Source organism: Eptesicus fuscus, chromosome 17 (genome assembly GCF_027574615.1).
Source record: "Eptesicus fuscus isolate TK198812 chromosome 17, DD_ASM_mEF_20220401, whole genome shotgun sequence".
NCBI lineage: Eukaryota > Metazoa > Chordata > Mammalia > Chiroptera > Vespertilionidae > Eptesicus > Eptesicus fuscus.
The window spans coordinates 56,589,388-56,602,891 of NC_072489.1; the positions used below are offsets into that span (position 1 = coordinate 56,589,388).

A 13,504-nucleotide genomic window follows, 5' to 3' on the forward strand; every position below is an offset into this window, starting at 1 on the left:
TTCCACATGCCGGCCCCCAGCAAGCCCCTGGTCCATCTCGACTTCTCCTTCCCTTCATTGCCCGTGATGCTTCAGGGAGAACAGGAAACCCTCAGGCCACATTACAGATGGCCCTGCGGGCCTCAGTGTCCTCATCGCCTTGTGCACTTGCACTTCGCGTAGGTCCACCTGTAGGACGGATGCTCACCACCCGCTCCACCTGCCATTGGACCAAGTGGGTCCCGGTCCCCCTAACGGCGCCCCGCCCCCAGCGGAGTAGCCCCGCCCACGCTTTGGGCCCGCCTCTCACTCTAGGAAGACCGCCCCCCTCCCCCCCCCCAGCCCCGCACCTGCGTACAGAGCCCGGATCTTCAGACCCCGCCCAACGAACTCGTGTCCCGTTGCTAAGGTCCCAACCGCGCAAGCGCGCTCCAAACCTCAGACGAGGCCTCAGACCCAACCCGCGCACGCGCCGCACGCGCCGCACGCGCCCCGCGCGCCCCCCGCCCTCGCGCACACGCAGGCCTCGCCCCTTGGCCAATGGGCGACGCCGTCGCTTATCCGCCGCTTATCTGCCTTGCGTCTGTCGGCGCGCGGCAGTCTGTCGGGGTCTCGGGCTGACGTTGCTCGGCCTCCTGTTCCCCGAGTTCGTGTTCCGGCTCCCGCCGTCCACTTCTGAGCGCCTGACACTCCACCAAGCCCGGCCCCGGCCCCACGCGCCGGCCGCAGCGCCCTCCCTCCGGCGCCATGTCGCAGAGCGGGACTCCCGGACTGCAGGAGGAGAGCCTGCAGGGTGAGCCCCGGGGCTGGGGGTCGGGGAGGCTGCAGTGGGAGGCCTCCCCGGGACGGGAGCGGGAGCCGGAGCCGAGGCTGCGCCTGTGGGGCGGGGCGCGCCGTCCCCTTCGGGGGGCGGGGGTCTGCGCAGCGGGCTCGGGGCCGCTCCCCAAGGCGGGGGTCCGGGGCCGCCAGGCTGGGTCTCCCGGACGGGGGATGGCCCCAGTTGCTCCGCCCGCGGGGGTAGCTCTCTGGTGGGGGGAGGGGGTCTGGACACGGATTGGATTCCACCAACAAGCCTAAATTCTGCGGCGAAGGGCAAGCGGAGATGCCACGGCTCCTTAAAGACGGCGTTCCAGGTCGCATCGTGTAGTTCGGACCAGGGCTGGCTGTAGCGAGCGGCGGTGCCGTCCCTGGTGGCGGGTGGGACTCGCTGGGGGAGAAGGAAAGACGCCAGCAGGCACGAGTCCACTGGCCGCTCTCAGGGTGAGAGGTGGACAGCGTTTAAAAAAATGGGATAGGCGTGCGAACAGGCTTTTTCAAGTTCATGTCCCACTTGCACGGGAAAGTCATTCCAAAACAAAGCTCAGGATTGATTTGCGGCTTCAAAACAGCAGCAGGAGGACCGGTTCCGGCAGCTCGGTCCTGCAGCCGGTGCAGAGCTTAGGAGCACCTCGCCGGGTGCCCCGCGCTTGCTGGTCTCGGTCCCCGCGCTCGGGGCCGCGTTGCTTCCTTGCGCCGCTGAGTGGTGGCGGCCTGGAGGTCCGCCCCTGGGCCCGGCTCCTTCGGGCCCATCCCGGGATCCGGAGGCCGGGGAGTGGGAGGAAGGGTTCGGTGGCCGTCGACCTTCGTGTTCTCTGAAGCAAGAGTTTACTAAGCAAAATGAGCATGTAAATAAGCTTTAGGAGGACTGTTCAAACCTTCCAGAATGAATATTAAAATCGTTAATTATTCAGATAAAGTTAGTGAGCTTAATTAGCCCAATACATTGTATATAACATGTATTTAAAAAGTACACCCACATTTGAACAATTCTGTAATCGTAAATTTTGAAATTGCCTAATTATTTTGTTTGAACTAGATTAAGGGATTAAATCTTTGCTGTCTTTCTTCACACAAGACTCAGTGGGTGTTTTGTCAACCATAAACCCTTTCTTTGCCTTACAACCATCCCTTTTCTAATTATCAGACTGCTCACTTGCTGACCGTTTTCCGTACTGGTTCAGATTTAGTTTGGGAGGTTCCGAGTCCTCCCGAGGGGCGCACGTCTCCCTCCCCTGATTGACACCGAACTGCTGACTCACTGGCAATGCAAAACGCCAGCTCACGAATGAAAAGATTGGTTTTTCTGTTTTGCTTATTCTATAAAAAGGTGGTTACACAGGGAGTGGAAACTCATGGTAAGGGCTCTTTGGGCCATTTGCTCCTGTGTACGTGCGGCCGGGCACACGCCACTCTCCGGCCTGTGGGAGGAGCCGTGGGGAAGGGCAGCTGCCCTGGAAATGTGAACCGAGGATTCCTGGCCTGGCCTCTGCTCTGATTTGGTTCCCTCTTGTTTACGTCTGACGAGGACTGAGTAGCCAAGCCCACAACAACAGCACTTGCCTCTTTCCTTGTATTGGCGGGGACCGAATGTTTCCCCCCCACCTCCTGGCCCATTCTAGTTAGAACTGTTGACTTGCAAGGTGTTCCGGTGCCTTTTTGTCAGATCCACAACTGCTAAACAGCAGGGAGATGGCTTTTCGTCCGGTGTTTCCACAGGACGGGGGAGGGGAGGTGCTTGGCTTCCTTCCCAGGAGGCCCCTCTTCGCATGAGCGCATCCTTCAAGAGGGTACCCAGCCTCCACTGGGAGACAGCCCCCCTCTTCATAGGTGCTCACCACCGACAAAAGTGTATGAAGAGAGAACTAATGATTTATTTGAGGGGACTTAGGACCATGCAGTTTGAGAGCCTAAAGGGGTTTCAGACATCTAAGTCCTAGCCCAATTACATTTCACAGATCGTCACAGTCATCAAGCCCAGTGGGCAAGTGACAGCATTTAAGGAAAAATCAGATGGCTTTATGTTCAGAATCACTTTATTTCACTTTTTGGGGAATCCCCTTTCAGTCAAGTCTTGTTCCTGTCCCACCTCTCCCAGGGAAGACGCCTCTGTGACTAGGGTGGTTGTGCCCCTCCTTCCCCGTAGCTGCTCTGCCCCAGGCTCTCCCTCTGGGCTGCCAGGCCTTCTCCAAACCCCTCTGTTCTTATAGAAAGTGATTTGGGTACTTGTCATCCCCTCTAGTCTAGCCAGTCGTTTTTAACCCTGCCTCTCATTGTAGCCTTTTCAAAATACTGTATTTGCTGGGCTCCTGCCCGGCACTGCAAATCAGAATTTGCGGAGTGCAGTGCGTTGGCCTCTGGGAACTGGAAACGCACCACAGGTGATTCCCTGTAGGCACTGGTGGGACCTGCCTCCTGGGGCTAGAGTGTGGGGTGGCCTTGTGGGGCTCCATTCCCTCGGGTCTGTCCAGAAAGGGCTGGTGGACACTTAATCTCGGCCACCTTGTTCAGAGGTTGGCTTGCTGTGTCGTTATCGTAAAATACAAGCAGGTGTGGCAGGCAGCTAGGCATGAGGGCTCCCCTTGATCAGCAACAGCACCTGTTTCTTCCCAGGCCTCATTATGAGGCCAGTTATTTGGCAGATTTTTTTCGACTCTGAGGAAATTTTCTAAGGTTATGAAGCAACTGTAACCCTATCTTTCTTGCAAGATGTAAGTCCGTTCATATCATACTTGCTCTTAATGTGCCAGTTGTTTAAAGTCAGTAATACAACTTGCCCTTCACTAAATCATTCCTTGGAATATACTTTCAGACCCAAAGCTCTTGCTGCATGCAGTCCAGAATGGGATTTTTACTTTCTCAAGGATGCTTAGGACTTTTTATGAGATGATTCTAAAAAGCATATACTTGTCTCCATGGAGCCCTGAGTTGGCCCTTGAAGTATAATGAAATATATGGACACCTGAAAAAACTTATATGCCATATGTCAGTTATACCTCATTTAAAAATTTTTATTTAGTGTTCTCCCTGTCTACTGGCACAGAGCTCTAAACCCTTGGGGGTTCTTGAATGATAGGATTGTCTTTGCTATTCGTCAACCGCCCCTTTTGTAGGGAGCCCCTGTGGAACACAGGAGTCTGCTCTTGAGGTGACGTGAGGCCCTGGGTAGCCTCAGGATGCAGGTGGAAAGACCAACTCAGTGATCAGAGTCCAGGAGGGGAGGGACTGGAGATTGTGTTATGCTGGTCCTCACCCGAGGATATTTTTTTCCATTGATTTTTAGAGAGGGGAAGGAAGGGGGAGAGACAGAGGGAGAGAAACATCCATGTGAGAGAGACATCAGTTGGTTGTCTCACGCACGGGGCCAGGGATTGAGCCTGCAACCAACGTACATGGCTTTGACCGTAATCAAACCCAGGACCCTTCAGTCCCAGGGCCCATGCTCTATCCACTGAGCAAAACTGGCTAGGGCTAGAGCTTGGGTTATGAAACCTTGAGCTGGGAGGGGGGTGCACAGGGAGAGGCCTCTTGGCGTCTCCTCCAGTTGGCTGCTCCTGAGCTGTGTATTTCTAGTAAATGGGTGAACGTCAGTGAAGTTCTGGGAGTTCTGGTGAGAGTGTGTGTGTGTGGAGGGTGGGTATTGTAGGAACCTAGAATTTGTGGTCTGCCAGGCAGGAGTGTGGGGGCCCTGGCATCCCCTTGCGGCTGGTGTCTGATGTGGGGCAGTCCCATGGGACTAAGCCTTTAACTTGTGGGACCTGACCCCAACTGCCGGTAGTGGCGGCCTTGACTTGAACTGTTACAGCCAGTTGGTATTGGCGAATTAGTTATTGGTGTGGAAACCCCCACACAAGTATCAGAGGTGGTATCAAAAGACTCTGTTTACATCAGATACCATAGTGAGCTGATCTAGTACATTAAGCCAGGCCCAGAGTCCGACTAACCTGTTGAACCTAAGAAAATGGAACTGTGCCCAGCACGGGGCCTGTGGTACTGTTCCATGCCACCGGGCCAGAGCTGGCGTGCTCGTTGGCTGAGCATCACCTTGAGTCCCAGGGGAGGAAGGAGGGCTTGAGTTTTTACATTGATGCGTGGGGTTGCGGTGCATCAGAACACCCGGAAGATGGTCGAAGCCTTGATGAAGACACAGTGAGTCTCTGGAAATGATGTCGGGAAGTCTCTGAAGTCACTGCACTGCTCAGAGCAGAGGCCGAGAGGCCTGGGCTCCAAGACAGACCCTGGCCTCCTGCTGTGTTCATGACAAGCAACGAGAGAGGCTAGCGAAGCACGGGCGTTGATTAGAAAATCTGAGCGATCATTTTGTTGGTGCGGTGGGAGGCTGGTGTCCTGACAGGCCTTTTTCTAATATGACAGAGGCTGTTGAGGGTTGGTGGGCTTTCAGAAGGAGGTGCCGCTCAGTGTGGGAGTCATGAGTGGCTGGGAGCAGCCCTGTGGTTGAGGACCAGCTGCTCAGTCCCCTCACCTTTGGGAGATGATGACTGTAATGTAATTAGTTTGCTGAGTTTCCACAGAACATGGATTTTCAGTCTTCCGTTCACTCTGCTTCCCTCTGTCCCTACCCTACCTGTCCGTGTGCCACCACAGTGATGTAGGAGCACAGGTGTGCAGAGACACAGACTTAGGGCGCAAAAGAGAGAACCGTCCTGGGCCCGTGCTCTTCCTGGTCCCTGCGCAGAGGGAGAAGCAGAGGCCGCCTTGTCAGTGAAGGGAAAAAACTTCCCCGGGTCAATCACACACAGATGGCTTCAGGTTCCCTGACCCAGGGCTGAGTGAGTGTCAGAACGGTGCAGCTTCTTGAAAATAATACAGTAGACTACCTTCATGACCTCAGATTAGAAGGTCGAAAATCTGACTGAATTAAAATCCAGAGTTGATGTTCATTAGAAGTTGCGGAGTGAAAAGACAGTGCAAGTTACTTGCAACACATTCAAGATGGAGAAAGGCTGTTAGCTTGAATATTGAACTGCTACAGACAGAAAGAGGGAAAACTCAACAGAAAAGAGAGTTTTGAACAGCTAATTAAAAAGATGCTACCCAAATGGCCAGTAAGCATGGAAACATGTTCAACTTCGTTGCAAATCAGAGAAATGCAAATTAATCCACACGGACGCTCCCCTCTCCCAGTGACGGAGTGTAAAGACAATGAGGCTGGGTCTGATGGCCGCTGGTCATGCCGGACAGCCACATCGGCTCTGCTGGTAGAGCATGGCGGTTCTGGTAACGTTGAACACACGTTGCCACCTTTCAGCCCAGTAACCCCACGCCTGGGTGTGTCTCCAGCAGAGATGAGAGCACACGGACACCACGAAGTCTAGAGGAATGTTTATGGAAGTGGCATTCAGAGCTGCCCACACTGGACACAAGCCCCATGTGTCACAGAGTGGCTAGATGATGGTGTGGCCGTGCAGTGGGGTTCTGGATGCAACAACCACAGGATGGAGCCATGCACACTTGGCCCCTCAAGGGCAAGCCCCAGGAGTTGTTCTTGGGTCCTGGCCCTCCCAGCCTCTGCCTTCACACGGTGGCTGTCTTAGCTGCAGCCGAGAGGGATCCCCCTGGCAGCACTTGCAGGACAGCTCGCTCTGTCCAGGGCTCTCACTGTCCTTTGGTGGGACGTGCCAGAATTGTTTCCATCTTTCAGCTCTCCCACCTGTCAAGCCCCCAACAGACACACAGGCAAAACCAAGAGCTCCCCATGCCTCACTCGCCCAGCACGCCCCCCTTGTGTACAGACCTGTCATCCGGGTGCACAGCCCTGAGCACTGCTGGGCACCACTCACCACATGCGCCGGCTCAGCTGGGTGGAGGGAGTTCATCCAGTTCAGGCCAAACACCGGGCTTCGGGAGATGCAGCTTCGCTGAAAGTAGTGGCTTCACTCGAGGCTTCTGTGCTGCGGGTGAGAGTGGCTTCTGTGTTACGTTTTAGTAATCACATGACAGTTCTGAATCTGTAAAACCTGTCTGGGTAGAACCCATTTGTTTGGGATTTTAATGTCAATTTTTAGTTGAAGTTAGAAATGCTGAGCTCACTCCGAGAGGACTCAGCCAGGTGACTTGGGCGGATGGCTTGCTCTGCTTAGTCAAGTTCAGGCAGAAATCACCTTCGTTGTGTCCAGGGTGTATTCCTCTGGCTCCTGATGTAAATAAAGACGGAGCAGCAAGTATAGTACTTGGGCCCTTAGGGTGAGAATGTGCCGCTGGGGTGTGGGAATCTTGAAAAGAGGTAGTTTAAACCTTACCATTTAAAACGCAAGCTTTTGTTGGCACCCTTTTTCTTATAAAAGTTGAGTGCAAAAAAGCTCTCTGGTCATTCGGACCCTGCTGCTGCAGACACACGTCCGGCTCCTCAGGAGGGTGAGGTGGGACCAGCTGCTGTGCTGCAAGAGCTGGGAATGGGTGTGGGCTGGTTGTCATGGGTAGACATTCTAACTCTGTCCTTGTTTTGTCCCCACAGGCTCCTGGGTGGAACTGCACTTCAGCAGTAACGGGAATGGCAGCAGCGTGCCAGCCTCAGTTTCTATTTATAATGGTGACATGGAGAAAATCCTGCTGGATGCCCAGCATGAGTCTGGACGGAGCAGCTCCAAGAGTTCTCACTGTGACAGGTGGGTGCAGACACATGCATGTCACAGTGCTGCTGTACTAGGAGCGAGCAGCTCGCCTGTGGTGCCCATTCCCTTAGACAGCGGCCCCTTGTCCTCTGGTGGAAGGAGGGACCACGATGCAGCAAGGGGCAGACACTGTCCTGTCCCCTCCCCTGCTTCTGCCCCCTCGCCTCCAATAGCTTTGTCATGAGCAGCTGTCCTCAGCACGGCCAGTGACTCAGGCAGCATGGCTGAGTCCGAGATCAAAGGCCAGGTGCTCACCAGGATTGTGTACAGACCACCAAGCTAGTGGGCGATGAAGCCACCGCCCTCAGGCTGCCCCGTGTCCCCCTGGGACTGGCTGGTGGACGCGTGTGGAGCTCAGCTGGGAGGTGGGAGATGGTCTGGCCCTGGCCTGTGCCAGTGTAAGGGAAGCTGCTCCTCACTGACCATCCCCGTCCGCAGGGCTTTGCCTCTCATGCAGAGAATGCTAACATGTCCTGTTTTTCCCACGCGCATTCACATCATTTCCTAGCCCACCTCGCTCACAGACCCCACAGGACACGAACCGAGCATCTGAGACAGACAGCCATAGCATCGGAGAAAAGAACAGCTCTCAGGTAGGCCGGGTGGCTGCGTATGCCATCTGCCCCTGTGGTCAGTCGGCAGTGGGACCGAGTAGAGAAACGTCTGGCTTTGAGGGCGTTTCTTGCTTTCTGGAACGTGTGGGGTGAGGGCATCTCTACACATGGGCTCAGTGAGCCGGCTAGTTATGGGCTTAGGTAGGACATAGGGTGGGACCCTCTATCCCATATACCTATGGCCTGGAGAGGGTGTGAGTGGCCTGTGGGAAGGGTATCTGGGGTCATTAGTGGTAGTCACGGTCTTCTTGACTGTAGATTGGGCTGTGAATGGGTTTTAATGTCTGTGGGAGAGCCGGCATTCTCTCCAAGCCACTCAGGGCAGCTCTACCATTGTGGTCGAAATGCTGATGGGCCGTTCTCGTTAGGCCCTCCAGTTGCTTCCAGAAACTATCTCAGGCCATGCTAACTGGTGGGTGTTTGGGTGGGTTAGTTAGGAGCTAACCAGGCTGGTCATTTCAGCCCAAGGTCCCTGTTCTGACATGTCAGGCACTGAGCTTTGCTGTGAGGGAGCACAGGGTGGTGGCCCTAGCAGATGTGCGTCAGTGGCGAGGGCCAGCCTCCTTCGCTCAGCTTGGCACAGGAAATGCCTCTCCCAGGATGGTCTCCTCAGGACAGGAGGAACCCTTATTCCCCAGGCTTTGTCTGGCACCAGAGGCTTCCAGGACCCACAGAAGTTCCTGCCCCAGACACTGGGGTCCACTCCCAGCTGGGGTGCCCCGATGTCTGTTTGGCTTTGCGTTCTGGAGCAATTCTAAAATGTTAAGTGGTTTTGTTTTTTTCGGATTCTAAAAACGAATTTTATGCTCAGATACAGAATTTTTAAGATGCAAAAGCACCTATAATCCTACTTGTTCAAGTCCCCTTTCGTTAGTGTCTTGTTACAGGACTTTACCAACGTAGCTGCATCACAGTCTAGGAGTTTGGCTTTCCCTGCCATTTCACGCGAGAGCAGCTTTCTCTCAACACTGTTTGCTCCACAGTGTTCGCAGTTTTCATTTCCTTCTGTTGTGCCAGCTCGCCATCAGCGTCTTTGTGGCGCCTCTGTCCTCCCTTCATGTGGCTTCCTTGGGACAGTATTTGCTGCTCTTACTGCCACTAGATCTCACAGTTGGGGCTTTGGCCACAGTGTCTGTCTGTCCGTAAAGGGGGAAGAGCGTGAGATGCAGCCCCACAGCCCACCCTCCGCCCACGGACCCGGCTCAGAGATCAGCCTCTGGTCTGATGCTGGGCGGGGGGCGGTGGTTCCTCGGTTTTTAACATTCACTTTCTCTTAGTCTGAAGAAGATTACATTGAGAGGAGGAAAGAAGTTGAAAGCATCCTAAAGAAAAATTCAGACTGGATATGGGACTGGTCAAGCCGGCCGGAAAACATCCCCCCTAAGTGAGTATTTTGAGCATCAAGAACTAGCTTTGAGGTGGAGCCTGCCAGCGAGCTCACAGCTCTTCCCTCTGCAGGGAGTTCCTGTTCAGGCACCCCAAGCGCACGGCCACCCTCAGCATGAGGAACACAAGCGTCATGAAGAAAGGGGGTGTCTTTTCGGCTGAGTTTCTCAAAGTCTTCCTTCCGTCTCTGCTGCTCTCACACCTGCTGGCCATTGGGTTGGGGTAAGTGATCCTGCCTGGACAGTTCTAGGTCTCAGTGACTTCCTTTTAAGCATTTCACTACAATAATAGGCCATAAGTCACAGCTTATGTAACTGTAAGCAAACATGTCCATGTGATCATTGTCTAGGTCAGGAAACAAACATGACCGTGACCCTGGGAGCGCCGCCCCCTACCCCCCAGGCCAGCCTGGCACTGGCGCTGCCGGTACAGGCGAGGGCACATAAGCAGGACTCGTGCTGGCTGCCTTAGCCGTGCTGTCCGTGTGCAGGCGCAGGTGACCGGCCCCGCCTCGGCCCGCTGTGTGCACACTGCACGCCCCTTTCTGCTGCAGAGGTGCTGTCACTCGGACTCCTGCCGCCCCCTCAGCAGGGACACGACGCTCTCGTTCTCTGGCTTCTTGCACTAATGAGGCAGAAAACAAGTTCAGCTACACATCCTAGGGACCTTTTACCCAGACAGCGCTGAGGCACTGGGCATGAATCTGGGGAGAAGGGGCTGCGCTTCTCTCTGGCTCACCCCAGCCTGCATGGGGTGGTGGCCTCACTTGTCCTGCTGGGTGACGGTGCTCTATGGCTGCAGCTCACTGGACAGACTGGGTGGGCCAGCTTCTGATGTAGGCTGGTGCCACTTGGCGTGAGGGCTCGAGTCTGAGGCAGAGGGAGACCACAGTTCTGCCTATGAGAATGGCTTCCCGGGTGGCCTCCTCGATGTCAGCGTGTCCAGATTTATCGTGTCCAATGCTTTTCAGGTCACACTCGCCTAGGTGTGTATATGCAGTGATTTCTGGAGCTTTCTCCAGAACCAGCGCCTCAGATTCTGAGGGGGCAGGGCCGTCAGGGTAGGGTCTGCAGCCAGCTCCCACCTGATAGCTGCCCTGCATCCTTCCTTCCAAAATTAACTTGACCCCCTGGGGCTCCCCTCTCCAGTCACGTCCTAACCATTCGTTGTGCCTGCTAGGCTCCTCCATTTCCGTCCCCCTTTCCTGGAGTCACACCCTCGTCTGCCATGGCCGCTGAGGTTGGTAGTCAGTACCATGTGCAATGCCTGTCCAGCAGGCTGTTGCATTCCTGGACTCTAGTGTGCTCATGCAAGTTGGGGAGTCCCTCCTTCGTGGGGACGTTGGGGGGCATGAGGTGACTGTAGAATGCACAGTGGTGGGAACACTAGGTCACCATGCAGCCAGTCTGAGCTGGCATGGGGACAGGGCTCACGGCTGCCCGGCCGTGGAGTCCTGGGCTTGCGCTCACCTTTCTTTTCTGCTCAGGATCTACATCGGGCGGCGTCTGACCACCTCCACCAGCACCTTCTGATGAGGAATCGGAATCGGCTTTTCACAAGGGAGCGGGATTCATACTGGAGCTTGTGACATGGCTCACTGAGGCGCTGTCCTGGGCCTTGGTGGCTGGCCACTGTGTTGATTTGTTCTGTAAATGCTGGGTGCCTGATTTAGTGAGATGAAGAATAGACACTGAAACCACGCTAACCTAGAACCATCCGTACCTGTGGGATCAACCAATGAGCATGTCACACTAATACTACTGGAATAATGTGGTGGTAACTTTTCTTTGATATTATAAATATGAGTATAAATAATTTTACCATGCTAGTCATGATGTAGTATTTTAATAAAATTATCTGTAACCTTAATTCAGTTAAAATTCTCCCTACTTTGAAAGGATGAATAACATTATTAAAGTGACTCCATAAATGGTTTATCCCAATAAACATGTGGCCTTACATCCACACGGCTGTAGGGCACCCTGGACATGGATGCAGGGGTCTGTGAAGACCACTCTTCACTGTCAGCTGTTGAGCTGTGATAGGGCCCAGGACACAGGCCGGGCCCTGTGCAGTGCAGACACTGGCCTGCGTGCTAGGGCAGGGCGGCGACTGTGTGACCACATAGATGATGCACCTGGGACACCTGCTAAAGCACCTTCCTGTCCCCACTCGGGATCGCTGTGTTTAGGCTCATTTGTGTTCATTTTTTTGCGTGCTCTGAGATTCAGCTTCATTTTAAGTAAATCAGTGTCTACTTTAAAAGACTGGAAATAGGAAATAAATTTTTGCCAAATCCTTCAGAGATTACTGTATTTGTATTTAGTTTAAAAGGAAAACTATGAACGCTTTAGGGTTAAACCAGGCATAGTCCCGTTGTCTGATTATGTTCTCTTCAGCATGGTTTTTTCAAGGCTGCCTCTGGTATGCTGTTTATGCTGTTGTGTATTTCACTTTTCCATATTAAATGCAGTTGTGTTAAAATAAATGTCAATTTCATTTTAAAAAACCTGTTTATATTGAGATGATTCACAGCCCTCTCATTGGCAGACAGCTGGCTGAATGGCATCAGAGTACTTTGGCATGTACCCTCTAAAGAGAGTCTAAGGTCCCATTTAGCCAGCAAGTGTGTCTTTCCTGGGAAACGGATGGGCTTCTCTGTGTCACGACATTGGCGTTGCACTCAGCACGTCTGGGAAAGGTCAGTGTCCATAGAATTGGCACCTCTTAAAGAGCTAGTGACCCCCCATTGCCATCTGAACCATCTGTCAGGCACTTGGGCCCTTGATAGGCAGGTGCTCTTGTCCCTGTCGCTGATGGCATCACTAAGCTCTTGGTGAAGGGCTGAGAATGTTTCCACATTCCAATGAGGTGGAGACGAGGTTTTTCTAGAGGCTTTTCCCATCACACGACATTGTTCTAGTGGACAGTTTCCTTAAAGTGTGTATATGTATGTATATTTTTGTTTTTTTTCAGGTAGGGTAATAGTATTATAATTAAACTTTTGCAAATAGACCTTTCTACTATTAATACAAATAATACTTAGTCATTGAATAACAAGTAAACAATACACAATCCAAACAGTTTTGGATTAAAATAAATTAAAACATGCCTGGCTGGTGTGGCTCAGTGGTTGAGCATTGACCTATGAATTAGGAGGTCACCGTTAGCTTCCCAGTCAGGACACATGCCCGGGTAGTGGGCTTGGTCCCCAGTCGGGGGGCATGTAGGAGGGAGCTGACTGAGGATTCTCATTGTTGATCTCTCCCTCTTCCTTCCTCTGAAATAAATTAAAAAAGGGGGGAGCCCTGGCTGATTTGGCTCTTTGGATAGAGCATCTTGCGTACTGAAGGGTCCTGGGTTTGATTCTCGGTCAGGGCACATGCCTGGGTTGTGGGCTCAATCCCCAGTTGGGGCGTGCAGGAAGCAGCTGATCAATGCTTCATCATTGATGTTTCTATCTCTCCCTCTCCAAAATAAAATTTTTTTTAAAAAAAGGGGGTAGAGGGGTCAATTAACTGATACTGAGTGATTGATTTCTAAGCTATTGTCAAGAATATCTATGTCCCCAGTGGACAGGAAATTAGTCAGTGGCAGGCCAGTCCTCTGATAGTCTTGCAGGGGAGGTACCGTCTGTCTCCCGCAGACTTGGCTGCTTGGGAGAAAGTATTGCTGGACCGCTCAGATTGGCCGCTGCATCCTACCCTGGGACTCACCCACCACCGTGTGGTGAGGGCGAGGAGAGGACTACCTGGGAAGGGTGGGACAGCCATCAGGTGGTCCATCTTTGAAGGGGACCCTCTGCTATCAGGTGAGCTGCCCCAGCTGCCACCATTGGAAAGGAGATGAGATGAACCCACTGAGTCCTCAGTGCAGACGGGTGAACAAATTAAGAGTTTGAGAAGAGAATAGAAAATGTATGCTATCGTTTACGCAAAAAGCCAAAGAAAATGTACACATCTCATTGTGCAAAAAGGAATATGGTGTGAATATGCCAGAGATGGGGATTGGCTAGAGGGGTGGGTGGGACAGGGCAGAGCGGGAGATGGGAAGGTACAAGGAGGAATGACATTTGTG

At 53.2% G+C, this 13,504-nt stretch overlaps 1 protein-coding gene across 1 annotated transcript; it reads left to right on the top strand.

Annotated features, from left to right (window-relative positions):
- Positions 1-441: 441 nt before the first annotated feature.
- Positions 442-11,728, top strand: BNIP3 (BCL2 interacting protein 3). The gene is made up of 6 exons (XM_008144384.3): positions 442-772; positions 7,271-7,421; positions 7,936-8,020; positions 9,319-9,425; positions 9,500-9,649; positions 10,914-11,728. The coding sequence occupies exons 1-6, from the start codon at positions 727-729 to the stop codon at positions 10,957-10,959; spliced, it is 585 nt and encodes a 194-aa protein (XP_008142606.1). The 5' UTR covers positions 442-726; the 3' UTR covers positions 10,960-11,728.
- The last annotated feature ends 1,776 nt before the right edge of the window (positions 11,729-13,504 follow it).

Bases quoted from the DNA above. Each gene is read 5' to 3' on its own strand.
- BNIP3 (XM_008144384.3), top strand. From the start codon at position 727: ATGTCGCAGAGCGGGACTCCCGGACTGCAGGAGGAGAGCCTGCAGG. The intron at 8,021-9,318 runs GTAGGCCGGGTG...ACTTTCTCTTAG, and splicing joins GAGAAAAGAACAGCTCTCAG to TCTGAAGAAGATTACATTGA. The intron at 9,426-9,499 runs GTGAGTATTTTG...TTCCCTCTGCAG, and splicing joins CCGGAAAACATCCCCCCTAA to GGAGTTCCTGTTCAGGCACC.